The 25,212-nt window shown below is 36.2% G+C and overlaps 1 protein-coding gene across 1 annotated transcript in view; it reads left to right on the forward strand.

The window, feature by feature from the left end:
- Window positions 1–10,425, forward strand: part of LOC123552342 (uncharacterized) — a 469,144-nt gene extending 458,719 nt beyond the window's left edge. Inside the window, exons 11-16 of the mRNA XM_053541855.1 lie at window positions 72–625; window positions 2,349–2,384; window positions 3,290–3,388; window positions 4,777–4,879; window positions 5,782–5,951; window positions 8,798–10,425. Of these exons, the coding sequence (XP_053397830.1) occupies window positions 72–625; window positions 2,349–2,384; window positions 3,290–3,388; window positions 4,777–4,879; window positions 5,782–5,951; window positions 8,798–10,267 (2,432 nt within the window). The 3' untranslated portion in view covers window positions 10,268–10,425. The remainder of the gene's footprint in view (window positions 1–71; window positions 626–2,348; window positions 2,385–3,289; window positions 3,389–4,776; window positions 4,880–5,781; window positions 5,952–8,797) is intronic.
- The last annotated feature ends 14,787 nt before the right edge of the window (window positions 10,426–25,212 follow it).

The raw sequence follows: 25,212 nt of genomic DNA on the forward strand, positions 1-25,212 counted from the left end.
GGACTGGAAAAAATGGTATTATTGAAATAGTTCTGTTAGACGGTAATAAACATTAAATTTTCTTTAAACAGATCGCCATGTAGAGGAGGTTACAGAATGGACAGCAGGTACAACGGTTGTATCTTCAGATGGTAATGTGTTAGTAAGCACTGCACAAGCTACAACTGGAGATAATGTGGTCAATATAGAAGGTCTTGATAGTGCTAGAATTCCAGAAAATGCGACAGTAACTGTCGAGAAATTAGCATCGGGTGGCGAGATCGTTATTATGAAGATTAAAGAGACAGCAGTCTCCGAAACATTAGAGAAAATTAAGACATCTCAGAAAATTAGCAACGAGAGTTCTTTGAACGCCAGTGGAAGCAGGGTACCATCCATTGTAAAAGCTACTGTTATTGGTAAATCACCTTCTGAACAGGATAAGAAATATCAGACAAATTTGAGAATCGCACCAGTGAAGAAGCTTCCTGAAGTGAAAATAACACCAGTCCGTGCTTATGATAAATCGGAACTACAGTCTAGGGACAAATGTGAAAGCTCAACAGGGGCTGTTTCCAAGACAACAGGGACAAACACAGTGGACAGTGAGGCAGAGTATGAAGAAATGGAGGATGAGGAGGAAGAGGTAAAGCTTCAGCATTATTTTGTCCTTTTGACAGGTTGTTCTTGTGTAGTATCCTCTAGGGGTGGGCGATATACCGCGGTAGACCGGTTATTGCGATGTTTTTTCCGACGATACGATATTGCGATATGATTTTCGAATACCGGTTATTTTATAACATTAAGTAACACTAATGTAAACCAAGAAGATTCACAAAAAAAATCCTTTTCTTGCCAGCACGATTCAACTTTGTTTTCATTTTTCTCCTTTCATTTCCGGTGCAGGTAGCAGACTGGTTTACAGCTATTTTACGGACCCAATTCCACATAATAAAACCAATAAGAAAATTTAGATAAATATAATTTCGTATTTGTCAGCGACTCATTAGTAATTTTTCTATCAACTACAATTTATTATTCATACAACAGCTATACCACTTTCCTCGTTTATAATCGGTGAATTGAGCAACCTGTGTTATATGATTGTATCCGTAAACCGAATGTAGAGCTGCACAATAAACTAAATAATATTTTGACGCAGTCTACTTTCGCTTTTGAATATCCGGTAATCGGCGTCATAGCATGATAGCAACATGTCGGTCTTCGAGATTGTTGAAAACAAAGGCAAAATCATCAACAGTTAATAGTAATGTGTATGACAAATTGACAATAGTCTCCCCATAATCTAGTCAAAACTTTTTATTTTTTTATTTACTGGTATTTTTATTTATTGAGGTGGAGCAAACACTCGTGTTGTTGATACTAGTCATTTTACTCATTTTTAATTGAACAAATTTGAAAAAAAAACAGTATGATTCATCATGTTTTGTTCATTAAATAACTGGTACAATATATCCCAGTATATTGCAATATCCACATACAATATTGCAATATATCGCAATACCAATTTTCGTGGCAATACCCACCCCTAGTATCCTCACATCTAGTTCATTTTGTAACAAAGGTTGATGATAGGCTGGTTACTGGATTTTGCCTTTTAATGGTTAACTGATAACTTGATTTTGTCTTTTAATGATTGCCTGATTACTGAATTTTGTCCTTTGATAGTTAGCTGATTACTGAATTTTGTCCTTTATTGATGGTAGACTGATTACTGAATTTTGTCCTTTAATGATTGACTCTTTACTAAATTTTGTCTTTTAATGATATTTGCCCTGTATTGGTTGGCTTATTACTGAATTTTGTCCTTTAGTGATTAGCTGATCACTGAATTTTGTCCTTTAATGGTTGACTGATTACTGAATTTTGCCCTTTAATGGTTGACTGATTACTGAATTTTGTCCTTTAATCATTAGCTGATCACTGAATTTTGCCCTTTAATGGTTGGTTTATTACTGAATTTTGTCCTTTAATCATTAGCTGATCACTGAATTTTTCCCTTTAATGGTTGACTGATTACTGAATTTTGTCCTTTAATGGTTGGCTTATTACTGAAAATAGTCTTTAAATGATTGGTTGATTAATAAATTTTGTATTTAAGTGAATTCAATTAGTTGAAGCTAAATGGAGCAAGCATATCAGATTATTATCTTATAATTAAAGCGTTAATTTAATTACTGAAGGTTTACAGGCAGTAGGTTTCCATACTTTCTATTGAAATGAGACTAGTTCAGTCAGCTGGTGGTAGAAGTCAGAAGAGTAATGTAATATGATGTTTCTCTCCATTTTATTAATACTGTTATAGGAGTGTCTGTGATTTAAATACCTAAACTTACATTTGATTTCAGGAGGGAATTACAGTTGAAGAATCTGGTTCCAGTAAGGTACTGTATATTTTGTTTAAAGAATAAATAAATTTATTAAAGCTTTAGGAAAATTTTGAAAAAAAAAATCTTATATATTACTACTAATCTTAATGGTAAGCTATTTGATCTACTACTTTACATCAGAAAATACAATGTGTAAGGCAGCAATTTTGGTTGAGGCCAAGTCCAGCAAACTCCCTCATGAAATAATGGGTCATCCTCATGAGAAAGTGCAGAGTTAATATTCATGGCAATATGGTGGAAAAGCATTTCACCCACAGTTAATAGTATTGTCCTTGGTGTCAGGTTCTTGTTGTCGAGCCCGCTTGAGGATGCGAAGGCATAGTTGTCCTAATGGCTGTTCGATGTATGTGTGTGCGTCCGTCCATATTTGTTTGTCCGGACCATAACTTTGACATGCATGGAGCAATCTTGTTTATATTTGGCATTAATGTTAACCTCAGTGAGACGAGTGTCATGCGCAAACCCCAGATATCTCAAAGGTCTAGGTCACAGTTACGGGTCAAAGGGCTCGACATGTTGCCCGGGTCATCTAGTATCATATTTGAAAATATTATGAACTATTTAAATGTTAACCTTCTTCCTGCCTTCCTGCATAGCTCAATAGGGAAAGAACAGATCAGCTGATCTTGGGATCATGAGTTAGATTCCCAGGCACGGCGTATGTTCTCCGTGAAAGTTTCATAGAAAGCTGTATCTGAAAGCATTGGTCCTCCACCTCTGATTCATGTGGAGAAGTTTGCAGTTACTTGTGGGGAATGGGTGAGTACCAGCACAGAATTGAGTGACACTGGTTAGACTGTTCTCCATTACATTACTGAAATACTGCTGTAAAACTTTGTGTTGTATTTTTATGTGAACAACTTTGTATTGTATATTTATGTGAACTTCGCTTTTTGCAGAGTAATCCTTATCAGGAATATATTGTTGTTCGTCTCCCTGAGGGTACAGAAGTTAAACAGTTTCAGGCCAGACCAAAGATGGAAAAAACACCTCTAGGGGTTGGTTAATAATGAATTAAATTCAGAATTGTGTTGAAGTCAAAAGGTTTTGTAAAATTAACTTTCATAGCTTTGCCAAATGGTTTTGAAACTATAGTGTGATAGTTATTCACTGGGCCAAGACATCTACTAATATGCTGATTAAAGAAGGCCTGGACAAATTGAGGAATAAATCAGTACTGGCATGATTTTCAATAGATATTTTCATTGTTGATTAATTTGGACATGTTTTCTAAAATGAGCTAAATCTAGTATTATACCTTTATTGTTGACAGCACTAAAATGTTTATTTATTAATGTGCATGTACAATGAAACCTTGTAAACAAGATCCCCTGAATACTGGAAAGCTATCCAAACAGAACAAAATTGGAAGTCCTGAAATTTGGTCATCTTTTTTTGTGCCCCCACCCCCCAACATTTTTGGAGAGGGCACTTACAGTTGCCCTTGTCCTTCTGTCCGTCTGTCTGTCCCATTTTGTGTCATTCATGTCTCAAAAAGTATTTGACCCAAAGTCATTAGACGTCACAAGATTGTTATTCAGCACAGGAAGCTTTGCACCAGGGGTTTTAATATGAATCTCACACAGTCAGAGTGCATCATGCAGGCTGTCTAGCGTCCCTAAAATTCCTACTTTTTCCTATTTTTTTTCAATTCGGCTAAAATTCCTATTTTTTAAAAAAAAATCAAAGGAAATTCCTAAAAAAGTCCTATTTTTTCACAAAAATTCCTAATTTTTTAACTTTTTTGCAATGATCAAAAAAAGAAAATGTTTTAAATGTTGTTTAAAAATTCTTCTAAGTCAGAAAAAAACACTTTAGAACAGTTCAAAGCAGTTTACCAGTGGTAGATCTCTTTTCTGTAAATAAAGCACTATTTGTGAGTTACTTTTATGCCAATCACATAACGGTAAGCACATTACATGGTCTTTAAAGTCCATATTTTAATTTGAAAATTCCTAAATTTAGCCCTAAAATTTCCTTAAAATTGTACCAAATTCCTAATTTTAGCCCTATTTTTTTGTACAAATTGCCCTAAAATTAGCCCTAATTTTTTGTCAGGGTATGCTAGACAGCCTGATCATGTCCTCTTCTTATCTTTTAAATCCCTTAAAGGATTTTCAAATAACTTGGCACAAATATGTTTTCATAATAAGAAGATGTGCAGAACACTACACTCTGTCAACTGCATCATATACATTTGTGCTTTTGTATATCAGTTCACCATTACATCTAAATGAAGTGGAAAAAGGAGTTGTTTTTTTTTTTCAAGAGAAATCTACAGTATATAAATACAGTATAAATACTATATTGGATGAAATGTGTTACATAATTGTGATTGATTTTTCATCCATAAAAAAATAATCATAGCCTTCTTGTATTACAACAGGAGGATATCACTATGGATGAGGAGGGTATGTATGTCTGTGTTGACTGTGGACATAAGACAGAGAATAGAGGAAACTGGTTCAAACATAGGAGAAAACATCTTGGTAAGTGAAGCAGTTTCCTGTCAATAAAAGTCATTGAAGTGTCATGCAAGTAGGAAAAGGTCCAGTAATACTAAATAGGTAATCAAGCAGCACTTCCGGGCTAGTCGGATAATGGCGGAAAGAAAAAAATCCTCAATTTTTTCCAATTGAAGTTTCATTTTTATGTTTTATGTAGGTCAGTTCCTGTTTTTATTTCATTGTGGACCTATACTTGACACTTTGGTAGCATTTTCAAGGAGAGTTTTTGCATTTATAGAAATGTTAATAAACTTTATTACTCATTTGTTCATACCCATATTTTAGCTGCCACCATAGTGTTGACCTGTCAGGCAAAAAATCTCTCTTAGAAGATACATAACCCCTACTTTCCTTGATGTGTTTGGTGGTTTTAGGTTATTTAAGAACATAAGGCTAGTAATTCTTTTTAAAATGGACCTGGCTATGTGTTACAGCTCTCAGAAGATTGTTAATTTTATGTGGAACATATAGCAAATTTATTTACTACTGTATAGCTTCCACGTCCAGAAAATTTTGAGCATTCTTCCGAAGTAGTTGTTTTTGCCTAAACTACTAATGTGCTATCAAAGTTAAATGATTTTGTTGTATGTAAAGTGTTGGGTGTGGTAGGAGTTCCATAAGAAAAAGCCATTTTGGCCAAAATCACTTCTTTGCGATTTAAATGAGTGTAATTTGATAAGTATGGTAAAGAAAATTTGTTTGATAATTAATGAAAGAACATGTAAAAACAAAAGAAATTTACTAATTGAGTAATTGAAAGATGAAGATTAGAGTGTTAATCACTGGTCTACACATTTTCATCAATATGTTACCACAAAGGGTTTCCAGTCTAATAAATTTACTAACAGTATCCATTCAGATTGCTCATGGTGTTTCCTTTGTAGGTATCCGTCCACACGCCTGCCCGAAATGTTCGTATAGAGCAGCGACAAGCAGCAACTTAAAACGACACATGCAGATACATGATGATGTGCGTAACTTCCTGTGTGTATACTGCAATATGCTCTTTCGACAGAAAATACATCTTGAGAGGCATCTTAAATATAAACACGAGGTAACGTCTTTGGGGGATAGGGGTAGTTTTATTACTTGGCTACTATCCAGCTTTTGATGGTGAAGAAGACCCCAAGTGGCATTCTGGGTATTATTTCAGACATGGGTGGGTACACTGTAGAGCCACAAAATTTCCATAGGCTAGAAGGATGGCTTGCTCATATGAAAGAATCCTACACCCAAAGCAATGTTTTGAACCTAAGCAGTGAGGGGCAAGTAATTAGAAGCAGACCTGGGGTGATTATTCAGAAATTACAATTAATGAAATTACAACTACATTGGTTTTCAAATGTAATTATAGATTTTTCATAGTGTGTCGTGCAAACATGTGCAAACTCCTAGCACACTGTATCTTTAGCCCACCATCATCAGATGGTGGGCTATTCGAGTCACTCTGCGTCCGTGGTCCGTCCGTCCATTAACAATTTCTCGTTATCGCATCTCCTCAGAAACTACTGGGGGGATTTTGACCAAACTTTGTCAGAATGATGTATTGGTACCCTAGTTGTGTCCCCCTGAAAATCAGACTGGTTCAACCATTTTTGAATGAGTTATAACCCTTTGTTTATTTTTATAATTTACATAGATTTATATAGGGAAAAACGTTGAAACACTTCTTGTCCAAAACCACAAGGCCTAGGGCTTTGATATTTTGTATGTGATATCATCTAGTGGTCCTCTATTAACATTATTGAAATTATTCCCCCAGTGTCAAATATGACCCCGTCCTGGGGGTCACAAGGTTTACATAGACTTATATAGGGAAAAACTTTGAAAATCTTCTTGTCCAAACCACAAAGCCTAGGGCTTTGATATTTGTAATGTAGCATCATCTAGTGAATCTCTACCAAGTTTGTTCAAATTATCCCCCTAGGGTCAAATATGGCCCCGCCCCGGGGTCACATGGTTCATATAGACTTATATAGGGAAAAACTTTTAAAATCTTCTTGTCCATAACCTACAATATTCAGATTTGGGCCACATGTATAGTTTTGAGTGACAAGATGAACCTTGACATGAGTTGACCTTGATCTTGACCTAGTGACCTACTTTCACATTTCTGTAGCTACAGCCTTCAAATTTGGACCGCATGCATAGTTTCGTGTACCGAAACAAACTTTGACCTTGATATTGACCTAGTGACCTACTTTCACATTTTTGAAGGTACAGGCTTCAAATTTGGACCACATGCATAGTTTTGTGTTCCGAAATGAAATTTGACCTTGATTTTGACCTAGTGACCTACTTTTACATTTCTCAAGCTACAGCCTTCAAATTTGGACCACGTGCATAGTTTTGTGTACCGAAATGAACTTTGACCTTGAGATTGACCTAGTGACCTACTTTCACGTTTCTGAAGCTACATGCTTCAAATTTGGACCACATGCATAGTTTTGTGTTCTGAATTGAAATTTGACCTTGATTTTTACCTAGTACCTACTTTCATATTTCTCAAGCTACAGCATTCAAATTTGAAGCGCATGCATAGTTTTATGTACCAAAATGAACTTTGACCTTGAAATTGATCTAGTGACCTACTTTCACATTTCTCAAGCTACAGCTTTCAACTTTGGACCACATGCACAGTTTTGTGTACCGAAATGAACTTTGACCTTGATTTTGACCTTGAGCTAGTCTTGAAATTTGGAACATTCAAAAATGGCTCAATGGTGGGTGCCAAGATCACTCTGTGATCTCTTGTTTTTCAAGTATTATCTAAAGTCTAGCATTCTGTTCTTCAGTTATTTCAATGAGTATGTAACAGTAGATTTCTTACTAATAAAAGCCAAGATAATGTAATCTACATGTCATTATAGAGTAATTATGAGTACAGTTTGTTTTGCATGTATAATTGATTAGATTACACGAACTCAGAAAATAGCTGTTTACTGATTATGATCACACCAGGTTTGTTTTGAAGTCCACAACCTTAACCACTAAGCCACTGAAGCTCATTAGGAGGTAACTGCCTATTGGAAATGGGGCTTCATGGAAGAGAGTTTACTGACAATGAGTTGCTTACCCCTCACAGTTGTGGGTTTGAGACTCCCAATGGTTTGACTTCTTTTGTGAGGAAGCCACTTAGCTGTCTGCAGAAATGAGAGAGAAGATAGCAGCCAGATACCAGTCTCTGTCTGAAATTATGCCATGGGTAGTGATGAGCTTTCCTTTAGTTTTCTTCCACATGAAAACAGCTTGAAAATATCTAAAGCATTGTGCTTCCAACACACAAAATAAGAGTTGAGCTTACAGCCACAGAGGAAAGAATTGTAACACCATGATTGGACATGTTTGAGCTTGCATCAACTGTTATGATGGCCTCATGTTGTTAGGCAGATTCTGATTTAACTGAAGTTGAATGAACAAATATCCATTGGAAGCAATAACTTTGCAAATTTATCACTGTAGTAAGATCATTATACAGAAATTATTAGGTTATTATTCTGCCAGTTTTTACCTCAATAATGGTACCTTTTTCTCAGTGTCATGCACCTAACTTGGTCAGGGCAAACAGAAGTGATATTTTTAAAGTCAGTAGTAATTTGCTTGATGTTGAATTTTGATTAAATAATACAGGTCTGATTCATGTATTGATAATCCGACTTGCATTTTATTGAGCATATGAATAATGCACAAGTTTTTCTTGAAATCAAAATATTGGTTATTGTTTACTTACTAGTATCCTATGCTCAGAAGCTTGAATAATTCTGCTTGTGTTTTTACCATTGTGTAAAGAAAAAAGGTTATATTATTAACACAAACTCTGTTTATTAACCATCGTACAAAAGCACAATTCATTGTTCGAAAAGAGTATCTAGATTATTAAGATTTTTTTTTATTTTACAGGAGAAGAATGTACAGTGTCCTTTGTGTGACTATGTGTGTTCCAGCGAAAATCCAGATCTCAAAAATCATATCAAGCGTCGACACATGCCACAGGAAGGAGCTTTAAATGCATTCACTTGCGATGTTTGTGGACTTATGACGGTCAGCAAGAAAGACTTGAAACAACATAAAAAATTCCATAAGAATGGGCCCGAATTGAAGCTGTTTTGTGAACACTGTAGTTTTGTTACAGACTGTGTAAGCCGATTAAGGCGACACATGTTGATTCATACGAAAGAGAGGCCATTTCAGTGTGGCCTGTGTTCATATCGTGCAACACAGAAAGAACATGTGTTACGTCACATGAGGTCTCAGCATGGAGTCGAGGTAGAGCGTAACCAGCGTAGATCATTACTTGAAAAGAATTACAGTAATCCCCAGGAAATTCTTGTTGCTGGTATGGAACACACTCAAGGAGCATCACTGAGTGAAGCTGCTGAAGCAGACATGGGACCTTTTGAGAAGTCGGACTACTCTAGTACAGATAAAATATTTGCTTGCAACTACTGCTCAATGAAATTTGCAAAGCTTATTAACCTATATAAACATTTGTATGCTCAACATAAACAGGTTATGCCAGATGAGGGACCAAATGATTTTCAATGTGTTGTGTGTGACTTCCGTACAAATAATAAAAAGAATTTATTGGTCCATATGAGAAAACATAATATGCAGGACCATTCCCCACCCACTCATGTTTACTCTTGTGTTTTGTGTAGATATATAAATCCTCGCCGCAGAAATCTATTCCAGCACATGAAAAAGAAACACGGCATCGAAATTATTATGAAAGATGATGGTTTGAATTGTTACGTTACATTAGACAATGCAGCGGCACAAGTTCAAGGTCAGAATGTCAAATCAAGTGTGATGGCATTATCCGATATAGTCACCACACAGACTATGGACGATGCCACACAAATGGAATTTATCACTGAAACTGGCGATGAAAGCACAGCATTTCAGGCTGAGAAAATAACAATAGACAATATCATTCCAGATGATATGGAGTCCTATGTGGTAGCTGACTCTTCACAAGAACAAAGCATGGTCTCTCCTCAGGTATCGTCAATCAGCTCAGTTCTTCATGCCTCCGTTCAGGAACATGAAGCTGCTGAGGCCATTGAAGGACTTCAGGCTTTAGCAGAACAGGCCGGAATACTCGAAACCCAAAATATTGACAACGACATGACTTCAGAAATTGTGCCATCGGCAATAGAGATAGTCTCCACAAATGTTATGAATGAAGGCGAGGTTCTGAATGCCAGTGATACCATGATAAAAACTGAAGCTCCCTCTGTTGAACATTCAGCAGAGGTTGACGAGGGTTTTGAACTATCGACTGAACAGTTGAATCAGTTAGCAACTGGAGATTATGTTGAGATTAATGGAGAAGTGTATAAAGTCGAAATTGCTCCCGATGGTTCATAAAGTCAGTGCTGATCTATCCAGAAAATTGTCTTTCAAGATATTGCAGTAGGATTGATTATATACACTATTTAATATATTGTTCAAGGCTGATTTTTTGTTTTCGTTTTTTGTTTGTTTATAAAACAATGGATATGCAAGAGTATTAACTTATAGACATCTGATTTTGTTCTGTCTTTTATAGACACATTTGTTCAACTTATATCCTCAAGCTTAAGCTTTTTAGCCCACCATCATCAGATGGTGGGCTATTCAAATCACTCTGCGTCTGTGGTCCGTCCGTTTGTCATTCCGTCCGTCCTTCCGTTAACAATTTCTCATCGCATCTCCTCAGAAACTACCAGGAGGATTTTGACCAAACTTTGTCAGAATGATGTGTTGGTACCCTAGTTTTGTCCCCCTGAAAATCAGACAGATTCAACAATTTTTTAGTAAGTTATGGCCCTTTGTTTATTTCTATAATTTACATAGATTTATATAGGGAAAAACTTTGAAAATCTTCTTGTCCAAAACCACAGAGCCTAGGGCTTTGATATTTGGTATGAAGCATCATCTAGTGGTCCTCTACCAAGATGATTATGCCCCCCTTCGAAGAAGGAGGGGTATATTGTTTTGCAGATGTCGGTCGGTCGGAATGTAGACCAATCCATTTCCGGATGATAACTCAAGAACGCTTGGGCCTAAGTTGATAGGGAGGTTGGTCATCACCAGCAGATGACCCCTATTGATTTTGAGGTCAGTATGTCAAAGGTCAAGGTCACAGTGACCCTGAACAGTAAAATGGTTTCCGGATGATAACTCAAGAACACTTGGGCCTAGGATCATGAAAGTTGATAGGGAGGTTGGTAATGACCAGCAGATGACCCCTATTGATTTTGAGGTCAGTATGTTAAAGGTCAAGGTCACAGTGAGCCTGAACAGTAAAACGGTTTCCGGATGATAACTCAAGAACGCTTAGGCCTAGGGTCACGAAAGTTGATAGGGAGGTTGGTCATCACCAGCAGATGACCCCTATTGATTTTGAGGTCAGTATGTCAAAGGTCAAGGTCACAGTGACCAGGAACAATAAAATGGTTTCCAGGCAATAACTCAAGAACGCTTGGGCCTAGTGTCAGGAAAATTGATAGTTAGGTTGGCCATGGCCAGCAGATGACCCCTATTGATTTTGAGGTCATTAGGTCAAAGGTCAAGGTCACATTGGCCAGGAACAGTTAAACGGTTTCTGATCTTCATGTCCAAAACCATTGGGCCTAGGGCTTTGATATTTGGTATGTAGCAAAATCTAGTGGTCCTCTACCAAGATTGTTCAGGTAATTTCCATGGGGTCAAATATGGCCCCACCCCGGGGGTCACATGGTTTATATAGACTTATATAGGAAAAAACTTTGAAAAACCTGTTGTCCAAAACCACAGGGCCTAGGGCTTTGATATTTTGTATATGACATCATCTAGTGGTCCTCTACTATGATTGTTCAAATTATTCCCCTAGGGTCAAATATGGCTCCGCCCTGGGGGTCACATGGTTTACACAGACTTATATAGGGAAAAACTTTGAAAATCTTCTTGTCCAAACCACAAAGACTATGGCTTTGATATTTTGTAATGTAGCATCATTTAGTGGTTCTCTACCAAGTTTGTTCAAATTATCCCTCTAGGGTCAAATTTGGACCACATGCATAGTTTTTTGTTCCAAAATAAAATTTGACCTTGATTTTGACCTAGTGACCTACTTTCACATTTCTCAAGCTACAGCCTTCAAAATTGAACCACAAGCATAGTTTTGTGTACTGAAATGAACTTTGATATTGAGATTGACCTAGTGACCTACTTTCACATTTCTGAAGGTACAGGCTTCAAATTTGGACCACTTGCATAGTTTCATGTTCCGAAATAAAATTTGACCTTGATTTTGACCTAGTGACCTACTTTCACATTTCTCAAGCTACAGCCTTCAAATTTGAACCACGTGCATAGTTTTGTGTACCGAAATGAACTTTGATCTTGAGATTGACCTACTTTCACATTTCTGAAGCTAGAGGCTTCAAATTTGGACCGCATGCATATTTTTGTGTTCTGAATTGAAATTTGACATTGATTTTTATCTATTACCTACTTTCACATTTCTCAAGCTACAGCCTCCAAATCTGATGCACATGCATAGTTCTGTTTACTGAAATGAACTTTGACCTTGAAATTGATCTAGTGACCTGCTTTCACATTTCTCAAGCCACAGCTTTCAAATTTGGACCACATACACATTGTTTTTTACCGAAATGAAATTTGACCTTGATTTTACCCTTGAGCTAGTCTTGAAATTTGGAACATTCAAAAATGGCTCAGTGGATGGCGCCAAGATCACTCTGTAATCTCTTGTTAGGTTAATAGGTTAAAGGTCAAGGTCAGATTAAACCAGAATGGTAGAACTTTTGTTTACAGTGAGCATATAATTTCTGTTCCTTGTGCAATTTTTAAATGCATCAAGGGGGGCATTTCTTGTTCGACGAGCTCTTGTTCAAATTATTTCAGGGGTCTAACGGGAAAAACGTTGAAACACTTCTTGTCCAAAACCACAAGGCCTAGGGCTTTGATATTTTGTATGTGATATCATCTAGTGGTCCTCTATTAACATTATTGAAATTATTCCCCTAGTGTCAAATATGACCCCGTCCTGGGGGTCACAAGGTTTATATAGACTTATATAGGGAAAAACTTTGAAAAACCTCTTGTCCAAAACCACAGGGCCTAGTGCTTTGATATTTTGTATGACATCATCTGGTGGTCTTCTACTAATATTGTTCAAATTATTCCCCTAGGGTCAAATATGGCCCCACCCCGGGGGTCACATGGTTTATATAGACTTATATAGGAAAAAACTTTGAAAAACCTGTTGTCCAAAACCACAGGGCCTAGGGCTTTGATATTTTGTATATGACATCATCTAGTGGTCCTCTACTAAGATTGTTCAAATTATTCCCCTAGGGTCAAATATGGCCCCGCCCTAGGGGTCACATGGTTTACATAGACATATAGGGAAAAACTTTGAAATCTTCTTGTCCAAACCACAAAGCCTAGGGCTTTGATATTTGTAATGTAGCATCATCTAGTGGTTCTCTACCAAGTTTGTTAAAATTATCCCCCAAAGGTCAAATATGGCCCCGCCCTGGGGGTCACATGGTTCATATAGACTTATATAGGGAAAAGCTTTTAAAAACTTCTTGTCAATAACCTACAACATTCAAATTTGAACCACATGTATGGTTTTGAGTGGCAAGATGAACCTTGACATGAGTCGACTTTGATCTTGACCTAGTGACCTACTTCCACATTTCTGTAGCTACAACCTTCAAATTTGGACCACATGCATAGTTTTGTGCACTGAAAAAAACTTTGACCTTGACATTGAGCTAGTGACCTACTTTCACATTTTTGAAGGTACAGGCTTCAAATTTGGACCACATGCATAGTTTCGTGTTCCGAAATGAAATTTGACCTTGATTTTGACCCAGTGACCTACTTCACATTTCTCAAGCTACAGCCTTCAAATTTGGACCACTTGCATGGTTTTGTGTACGGAAACAAAGTTTGACCTTTACATTGACCTAGTGACCTACTTTCACATTTTTGAAGGTACAGGCTTCAAATTTGGACCACATGCATAGTTTTGTATTCCGAAATAAAATTTGACCTTGATTTTGACCTAGTGACCTACTTTCACATTTCTCAAGCTACAGCCTTCAAATATGGACCACTTGCATAGTTTTGTATACCGAAATGAACTTTGACCTTAAGATTGACCTAGTGACCTACTTTCACATTTCTGTAGCTACAGGCTTCAAATTTGGACCACTTGCATAGTTTTGTGTACCGAAATAAACTTTGACCTTAAGATTGACCTAGTGACTTACTTTCAAATTTCTCAAACTACAGCCTTCAAACTTGATGCACATGCATAGTTTTGTGTACAAAGAACTTTGTCCTTAAGATTGATTTAGAGACCTACTTTCACATTTCTCAAGCTACAGATTTTGAATTTGGACCACATGCACAGTGTTGTGTACGGAAATGAAATTTGACCTTGAGCTAGTCAATAAGTCTTGAAATTTGGAACACTCAAAAATGGCACATTGGTGGGCACCAAGATCACTCTGTGATCTCTTGTTTAAACATAAGATTTTTGAGAGCTTTCTTATCCAAAGCAATTCAAACTAGAATGCCGAACCTTGCACAATTTGCACATAACATTTGCTCATTTTTAGTATTATCACCCTTGACCGGTAAAAGCATACTAGTGCTTTTCCTTGGTTTGGTAAAAATAGGGATTTTTGACTAAATTTAAGTTGCTGATGAATCTTCAAGAAAGTTTACACAAATGTAGACCACTACAGGAGGGTGGTACTCACTTAACCTTCATCAGGATCACTTCAGTAACCAGAGTTATTGACCTTTTATTGCTTTTCAATCTGTTAAGTCCCTTTTAACAAAGTAACTTGTTGATGGATCTTCATGAAATTTAATACAAGTATAGATCACTATAGGCTGGTGGTGCATGCACATCTGTCATCAGGATCTCTTTAATACTGGCCTGCAAAGTTGTTGCCCTTTAAATGTTTTAAAATTCGTAAATTTCCACAAAAACAAAAGTAACTGATTGATGGAGCTTCATGAAATTTAATACAAATATAGATCACTATATGGCAGTTTTTCACCTACATTTGGTATAAAATAGGAACCAACTGTCCTGTAGTACAAACATGTAACTTGTGTATATCTGAAAATTAAATATCTTTCAAAATACAGTCTTCTTATTTACAAAAGAACTTATTTGGTGGGAGATATAAACTGAATTAATTCACTGAATTTTCTGCTTGTTTTCTCATTATTTGAAATAGCTTTGTATTGACCAGCAGGAAATTTTTTTGTTTTGGAGCAAAGTAACAGACAATTTTTAGCCTGCCTGTTTTATTGTTAAAATATCTGCAAGGTAAAATTGTCTCTTGGTTGTGTGTATTGCCATTGGCATTGGTTAAGATTTCTGTTTAGGTTCATTTTTCTTGAAATTTTTTTAAAGAGTTATCGTTTGGAAAATTTGGAGACTTGTGAAAAATCATTCGATGATTAAATAGGACAGATACTACCTGTATTAAAGAACTATAACGCTTTCTGTACTGAAAACTTGAATTTCTTCTTTAAAACTCTTGTTTAGGTTTACTTGTATTACATACTGCCAGAGCTTTGACACTTTGAACGCTTGTTTATCATCATTAGTGAAGTAAACAGACAAATAGACATGATTTTTACTTGTGTTTTTGGAATGATGGACCGTCTCAACTTAGATAAATGGTATTTCTTTCTAAGATTTTTGTTTAGGCCTGCTTTTCTTGAAAAGTATAAGAGCTATAGCTTTAAAACTCTATACATTTGTTTATGATCAGTAGTTGAGTAAGAAGGCCATGAACCAGAATACTTCTTGCACGTTGCCGAATGTCAGGCACTTGTTAACAAAGATCGACATCTACATGAAGAGCTCTTGTTTAAGAATGGCATGAACAGTATTTTCACGATTGTTTCAGTTAACCAATAGGAATTATGAGACACTCGTAATATGGTTATTATAGTTTTTGAATGTTTGTTCCGGTATGAATAATGGATAAGTGTATACCTTGAATTGCTTATATTGGTGGGAGACCAATTTTCGAGATTTCATCAATCCACGAAATTAAGTCCCAACAAATTAACAACAACAGAGCTCCAGATAAGCTGCGTATTTGCGTATTTCCGCAATTAAAATTGCCGAAAACCCAATTGAATTCATACAGTGTGCGTACTGAAACGCAAGTAAAATTCCTAATACCCAATTCGTAAAAAATTGCTTGCGTATCGCATTTTCCTTATAACTAGAACGGGTACGAGACTTTAACACTAGATTTGACTGACTGGTTATACGTTACCGCAGAACAGGTAGCAATTTATCGGAAAAATTATAGGGCCATTCAGTCGGCAGATCTGTGTTATTTGGACGCTTTGTAAACAATGCCGATAAAATGTAAAAGAGGTTGCAGAAAAAAACATTGTTGCAGCACAAACAAACAAATTAGTGGGATACTTTGCTGTTCAACAATGACAGTTATTTGTTTGTGACGATGTAGTGTCACCAATACTGGATGACATCTTTTAGGAGAATGCATATTGCGGTAATCGTTCGCGATATTGTGGATGAACTGATCTCTGACTGCATTAAAAGTGAAAAAGAAAACAACAGTATGAAACATTCACTACAATTTTAAATACATTTTTGTATTAAACATTGAAGAGCCCCATTAAAATACTTAGTCAGTCCTGTTTAATGATATATACCATGTATACTGTAAGCAAAAAATACTCATTTGTTAGTGCGAGATTGGTAAAATACCCAATTGGTTTAAGCAAATACCCAATTACTTTTGGAAAGGCTGGGTAATGATATTATTTTTACCCAATTCAAATTTCCAATACCCAATTCAGACAAAAAGTGATGGGTAAATACCCAATTGCACCAAAAGCTTATCTGGAGCTCTGCAACAATTTCCATTCTTTGTAATTCAAAAGTTAAAATCCACAAGATATTTTATGCCCATAAATTGAAGTGTTTTCACAGTATACACATGAAAATCAAGTTGTCAGTTTAAATCTGAAATCTACCCAGTCACATACAGTTACTCAGACAAGTTCATATTGTTACAGTTTAGCATATTACAATATTAAAAAGCATTTGTACCTACAAACAAAAATGATAATAGACATTTTATAAAGTTTATAAAAGTCAGGGAATGTAAAAACAGGGAAAATTTGGAACATGTCAAGGAATTTTACTTTATCAGGCCATCAATGGTCAGTTTTCAAAAATGCTGGTTAGAGTGTTAGATGAAGGCCAATATCCTGAAATTTGTTACTGTAAAACAATGACTTGGTGTACATTTTAAAATTTCATTGCATTAATGATATGATGAAAATCAAGTAGGGATCTTTCCTTTAAGATGGCCTATAGAGGTGTCGCTTTGCATTTAAATTTGAAAATGGTTATTTATGTAAAATATACAAATTGTTAGGGAAATATGATATGTGTAGGAGAAACTAGAGAATTTTATGTCTGATCATTTTGTGGGAACGCTGATTTAATGTCTTTCAAATTGCCAAGTGTTGATTTTTTTTTTTCAATTCACGTCAAAAGCATGAATATGAATATGTATAGCAAGGATAATTTGAATGTATTTTACCTCATGATGTATATATTTAAGGCAAAGAAATGATAAACAATCTTTGAGACATGAAATATGCAAAATACAGTTGTTGAATTTTGCAAGGATTTCATATCTTTTAGTATGTATATGTACTTCCTGCGTTAAAAGCTTTAATGCATCTGTATTTCTGAAAGAGATTTTTGCTACATTTAAGCTGTAATTGATAGTAACAGGTCTGTGTAGTAGGTCACAGCTTCTTGTATCTTTAATTTATTAATTGAAATAATGCTAGCTGAAAAATAATTTTTTCACAATGATTCCTGTGATAACCTATTTTTTTAATATTAAAGAAGAAAAAGATCAATTATTAGTTTCCGTATTATGTATGTTTCATAGTTTTTAAGTATTATAATAAAACATTAGTGAAACCAAACTGATGGAAATTGTTGTCCTATGTCTAACCATTGCCAGTCTTAATCATGTTATTGATTAGAAAAAATTCTGGTGTGACATTCTGTTGAAGGTCCACCCATTTATTATGACCGCCCCACCCCCCTCTCGAAGAAGAAGAAGAAGGGGTATATTATTTTGCAGATGTCTGTCTGTTGGTCTGTCTTTCGGTCAGTATGTAGACCAATCTGTTTCCAGATGATAACTCAAGAATTCTTCTGCCTAGGATCATGAAAGTTGATAGAGAGGTTGGTCATAACCAGCACATGACCCCTATTGGTTTTTTATTACCAGTAAGTCAAAGTAGGCCAAAGGCCAAGGTCAGAGTGACCCAGAATAGTTGAACTGTTTCTGGATGATAACTTGAGACTTGAAACCTCTCAGATTTGTTCAAATTAGGGTACTTGACCTGTTTTATTATGCTAAACACAGTTGTTGCCATTCATGATTCAGTGTGTCATATTGTGTCGGTTTGCCGTAAAATCTAACTCACTTAGTGTGTCATAAATTTTATACATTAAAGGCTACTAGGGCCATATTAATATAAGGCAACTATGGCCATGTTATGTTTATTGTATGTTTGACGATGTACATATGTACTCTTCAAAGTAAATTATCTGTTCTATTCTGTTCTGTTCCATGTCCTCGGTATAGCTGAAATATGCAAAAGAGGTGCATTCCTCAATGATTATTAAGAGATTTATTTCAGGACATTACTTATTATGTTTATGATAAACCTGCTGTTACCTAGTCTATTTTAAACTGAGTCATACGGTTTATGTCTAGAAGGTACTTCCCCTTTTAAATAGTAACAAAATTCCCCATTGATATATGAATGTGAATGAAATTTATCATTATATATTAAGAAAAGTTAACCGTTGTTTTGCGTTGGAAGATGTTCACTGACATTTAAACCTGCTTTAATTAAGACAGTTTTCTTAGCTTTCCATTCACCAAGTCTGATTCTTTCCGTGGAATATCGCTCCCTGTCGCGTAGGACACCCACGATACACTCCCATTATCGCCCGTGGGTAATTTAGTTACCATTTTCGCGTTTTAGGTTGTACCAAGTTTCCTATGTCGCTTCGTGATTTGATAAAGATACTGTGACCGTTATCAACTCTCGTTCATAAGAGATATTTTCTAATGATACTCGTGAACTGTTTTACATAGGTTAGATACAATTAAAAAGTTGAGGCCCAGGTGGGCCATTTTCAACAGAAAAACCAGATAAGCGTCCATAACATATTAATGAACAGTGGTAGTCGGCTGTCTTAGTAATTCTATTCTGTGATACGACAGAAAACTAACCAACCGTTGACGGTCTTGTGTGTATTTCTAAAACAGTAGATTAAATCATTCATATGCTTGGGGTAGGGCTGGGCAAGATGATCAATCAAAATCTCAGATTTATTTTGTTGTCAGTGTGGAAGGTACCTCAAAATATTTGCTTTTCACAAAATGAGTCATTGTAAAATCAAGGTGATTTCCCTCCTTTTTTACAAAAGATAAGATAACTTCCCTGTTGAGAGTATCAAAGGCAATTTTCTAACCTTTTTTCAAATAGTTAAACATAACAAGGACAATGACATACCTTTCCAACAAAATTGCAAATTATGAAATACATAATATGCTTTTTACATACTTTATTCTTTATTAATAGATCATAAGAACATTGATACAATGTACAATGTCATTTATATAAGAAATATGACCAACAGATAAAATTGACTTCTACTATAAAAAGCCAGACATAATTTTAAAACATACTCATATTTACTATTACAGGTATGATCATTTATTAAAAAATTCAATCATTAGTATCTACAATGTATTTCATTAACATTTTATTATTATTTTTCCCGTTCTTAAAAAACTACTTTAATATGTGGGTATTGGTAAAAGGAAAGGAATTTACATAAGCTCTCAGCTTGTTTTCCAATCCATGTATTTGATCCGTAAAAATTTCTTGTATATGTTATGTGTATTTTGCTTCGAAATAAAATACTGTTTAAACTAAATGTTTTTAACAAGAGCTGTTAATAAGACAGCACGCTCGACTTTTTTCAGTGCTTTACTCTGAATTAGAGCTAAAAAGAGGCACAACCCTGTCAAATCCAAAATCAGATCTATGGGGATCTAAAACAGTTGCTTCCAATTTATATACTTGATTGTGAGAGGCGTGTGATTTGTTATTGACAGCCTTTATATTGTTACAACAAGAAAAAGATTGTCGGCGAATTGTAGTAAGCCAAGAACTTTATGAGGTTTACATATCGTGTTATTCTATTATTTTGCAAATAGCAATACTAAACACCACACTTAACAACAATTTAAATGGTTCACATTTAATTGTTCACAAAGGTTTCGTTTGTGTGCAATTTTGTTTCGTTTATTCCACGACGAAAAATTACAGCAGCTGTCCGGAAGGCACATCTCTACAGAGAAGACTCTAATCACACCCTTGTTCATGTGATACGGAGACCGTATTCAGCTCTTTCTGTTAATTGATATATGTTGGTATTTGAACAAGTTTTATCATATTTATTAAACTTACTTATATTTTTTTAGATATATCAATTTTCTTGCTAAATATGCCCAGCGAAACTTAGCTTTAAAACTGTGAACAGTGTCGTTTAGGATAAACGCTTTGTCTACAGTTCACTCAGCGTAGCACAATCAGCAGAGTGAAACAAATAGACACTCTCGTCCAATGAGGCAGTGATGCATAAATCCTTAATTTTGATAAATTATCTATAATGCGTTATCAAGTAGTCAGATTTGCACACTGAAGTCACGTGGCATGGGTCGGTCAAGGTCACGGATTCGTTCTTAGTACGGCATTCTTCGAAAAACTTGATCTCTTTCAGATGTGTATGTATGTTTGCGACCAGCATGGATCCAGAACAGCCTGGGCATCCGCGCAGTCTGGTCAGGTTCCATGTTGTTTGCTTTCATAGCTGGTCAGGATCCATGCTGTTCGCTTTCAAAGCCTATTGCAATTAGAGAAACCATTAGCAAACAGCATGGATCCTGACCAGGCTGCGCGGTTGCGCCGTCTGGTCTGGATCCATGCTGGCCGCAAAACCACTGTGTTGGTTTTCTCATGACGCGGCTCATAGATATGTTGGTTTAATTCTAATCACCAAAATGGTTATCTTTCATTTTTTTACAAAGGACCTCCATGATAAAAAATATCGGATCTGTCTTTAAATCACTTGCTACCGTGAGTTTGACACCTTGATTTGGGTGTAAGATTGTTTAATGTAGCCTATGAAAGCCATCGGGCTGACTGTCCTAAAGCTGCTAATGTTTGACGTCGTGGGAGTGTAATAAAGCCATTACATAAATTTTATTCTAACACGATCCGATTCATTTTCCTATTAAACAAAGAAGGCAGAAAACAGTGAATTATTATACAACAAATCACTGTTCTGACGTCACAATTATTATGTCATGGTGTCAAACGGCATAGCGGCGCGCTGGAAAAGAAACCGATTGAAAACGGGCAAATATTAAATGAATGTCGTCAAGTATTAAATGAATGTCGTCAAGGATGTTCTTAAAAATCCTTGGTAACGTGTTAGAATCGAAATAATATATCTCATTTAGTGATTTGCTCTTGAATAAATCATTGTTTGTCGTTCAGATGCATATTATTATATCACTCGGGCTGAGCCCTCGTGATATAATTCCTTCACATCTGAACTCAAAACAATGATTTATTCAACGACAAATCACTGGATGAGATATATTATTTCTTAATTATTTTATGCTAACAAAATATTTTTATATCTCATCACTCACACTGTGAAAATATAAAATCTATATTTTCACACTGAGATATAGCTCCGTCACCTCATACATTGTGTATTGATTTTAAATTCTTTGCTTAAAACAGTATGAAAATTGTAGTCGCATTTTTAGCTCGAATAGTCTAGCTATTCTACTCACCCTGGCGTCGGCGTCGGCGTCACACCTTGGTTAAGTTTTTGCATGCAAGTACATACACCTATCATTTAAAGGCATATAGCTTTGAAACTTATTTATTCTTTTTCTAGGTCAATTACCAACCTCACTGGGTCAAGTTCCATAACTCTAACATGTATTTTGAGCAAATTATGCCCCCTTTTGGACTTAGAAAATTCTGGTTAAAGTTTTACATGCAAGTCACTATCTCCAAAACTAATGCAGATATTGAATTGAAACTTCACATGTGTCTTCGGGGTTATAAAACTAGTTGATAGCACCAAGTCCCATAACTCTGACCTTCATTTTGGCCAAATTATGCCCCCTTTTGGACTTAGAAAATTCTGGTTAAAGTTTTGCGTGCAAGTACATACAGCTATTACTAAAAGGCATATAGATTTGAAACTTATTTTTTCTTTTTCTAGATCAATTACCTACCTCACTGGGTCAAGTCCCATAACTCTGACATGTATTTTGGTCAAATTATGCCCCCTTTTGGACTTAGAAAATCCTGGTTAAGTTTTACATGCAAGTTACTATCTCCAAAACTAATGCAGATATTGAATTGAAACTTCACATGTGTCTTCGGGGTTATAAAACTAGTTGATAGAATCAAGTGCCATAACTCTGACATGTATTTTGGGCAAATTATGCCCCCTTTTGGACTTAGAAAATCCTGGTTAAAGTTTTGCGTGCAAGTACATACAGCTATTACCAAAAAGCATATAGCTTTAAAACTTATTTATTCTTTTTCTAGGTTAATTACCAACCTCATTGGGTCAAGTTATATAACTCTAATATGTATTTTGAGCAAATTATGCCCCCTTTTGGACTTAGAAAATTCTGGTTATAGTTTTACATGCAAGTTACTATCTCCAAAACTAATGCAGATATTGAATTGAAACATAACATGTTTCTTCGGGGTTATAAAACTAGTTGATAGCATCAAGTCCCATAACTCTGATGTGCATTTTGGTCAAATTATGTCCCCTTTCGAACTTAAAACTCTTTTGATATTTAACATTTTGGGTAATAATTTCCTGCTTCTGTGACAATATTTCGGATAGTCGAGCTTGGCTGTCTTACGGACAGCTCTTTTGTTCTTTATAGTATATTTATGTCTCCCCCAGGAGACATATTGTTTTTGCCCTGGCCGTCCATCCGTCCGTCCGTCTGTCACACTTCATTTCCGAGCAATAACTGGAGAACCATTTGACCTAGAACCTTCAAACTTTATAGGGTTGTAGGGCTGCTGGAGTAGACGACCCCTATTGTTTTTGGGGTCACTCTGTCAAAGGTCAAGGTCACAGGGGCCTGAACATTGAAAACCATTTCCGATCAATAACTAGAGAACCACTTGACCCAGAATGTTGAAACTTCATAGGATGATTGGTCATGAAGAGTAGATGACCCCTATTGATTTTGGGGTCACTCCGTCAAAGGTCAAGGTCACAGGGGCCTGAACATTGAAAACCATTTCCGATCAATAACTAGAGAACCACTTGACCCAGAATGTTGAAACTTCATAGGATGATTGGTCATGAAGAGTAGATGACCCCTATTGATTTTGGGGTCACTCTGTCAAAGGTCAAGGTCACAGGGGCCTGAACATTGAAAACCATTTCCGATCAATAACTAGAGAGCCACTTGACCCAGAATGTTGGAACTTCATAGGATGATTGGTCATGAAGAGTAGATGACCCCTACTGATTTTGGGATCACTCCATCAAAGGTCAAGGTCGCAGGGGCCTGAACATGGAAAACCATTTCCGATCAATAACTTGAGAACTACTTCACCCAGAATGTTGAAACTTCATAGGATGATTGTACATGCAAAGTAGATGACCCCTATCGATTTTGGGGTCACTCCATTAAAGGTCAAGGTCACAGGGGCCTGAACATAGAAAACCATTTCCGGTCAGTAACTTGAGAACCACTTGACCCAGAATGTTGAAACTTAATAGGATGATTGGTCATGCAGAGTAGATGACCCCTAACGATTTTGGGGTCACTCTGTGAAAGGGCAAGGCCACAGGGGCCTGAACATTGAAAACCATTTCCGGTCAGTAACTTGAGAACCACTTGACCCAGAATGATGAAACTTCATAGGATGATTGGTCATGCAGAGTAGATGACCCCTAACGATTTTGGGGTCACTCTGTGAAAGGTCAAGGCCACAGGGGCCTGAACATTGAAAACCATTTCCGGTCAGTAACTTGAGAACCACTTGACCCAGAATGATGAAACTTCATAGGTTGATTGGTCATGCAGAGTAGATGACCCCTAACGATTTTGGGGTCACTCTGTTGAAGGTCAAGGCCACAGGGGCCTGAACATTGAAAACCATTTCCAATCAATAACTTGAGAACCTCTCGACCCAGAATGTTGAAACTTCATAGGATGATTGTTCATACAGAGAAAATGACCACTATTGTTTTTGGGGTCACTCCGTCAAAGGTCAAGGTCACAGGGGCCTGAACATTGATTACCAGTTCCGATCAATAACTTGAGATCCACTTGACTCAGAATGTTGAAACTTCATAGGATGATTGAACATGCAGAGTAGATGACCCCTATTGATTTTGGAGTCAGTCAATTAAAGGTCAAGGTCACAGTGGCCTGTTCATGTAAAATCATTTTTTGGAAATAACTTGAGAACCACTTGGCCTACAATGTTGAAACTTAATAGGATGATTGGACATGCAGAGTAGATGACCCCTATTCATTTTGAGGTCACTTGATCAAAGGTCAAGGTCACAGGAGCCTGAACAGTGACTTGAGAACCACTAGGCCAAGAGTGTTGAAATTTAGCGGGATGACTGGACATGCCAAGTAGATGATCCCTAATGCAGCCAACCATCAGTGTCTCTTTGACTTTCGCTCCTGACCCCTATTGACTTCTTGCCGATAGGACTTTGCATTTGGAGTGACATGCGCTTTTTTACAAAAGCATTTTCTAGTTCTCGATTCAAATTATTGTACTTAATGAGATTTCATAACGTTATGCAGCAAAAAAAAAAATATAAAAAAAATGGAACTTTATGTTGTGTGCGTCTTTCTTAACGTCACAACACGTCTGACGTCATGTCTGTTTACGCGCGCCTGTTTCCCGCGCTGACGTTAAAAATTGTTGCAAAATGCACATTTCAACGTAATTGAACATAAAATAAAAAGAAAATTCGTTTGTTTTTCGTGAATATGGAATATATCTCACCTCTAAGTGAGAAAATATTTGAAATTTTCTCACTTCTCAGTGAGATATATTCCATATTCACGAAAAACAAACAAATATCCTCTTTTTAATACGCTAGT

This window comes from Mercenaria mercenaria, chromosome 4, assembly GCF_021730395.1.
Source record: "Mercenaria mercenaria strain notata chromosome 4, MADL_Memer_1, whole genome shotgun sequence".
Taxonomy (NCBI): Eukaryota; Metazoa; Mollusca; class Bivalvia; order Venerida; family Veneridae; genus Mercenaria; species Mercenaria mercenaria.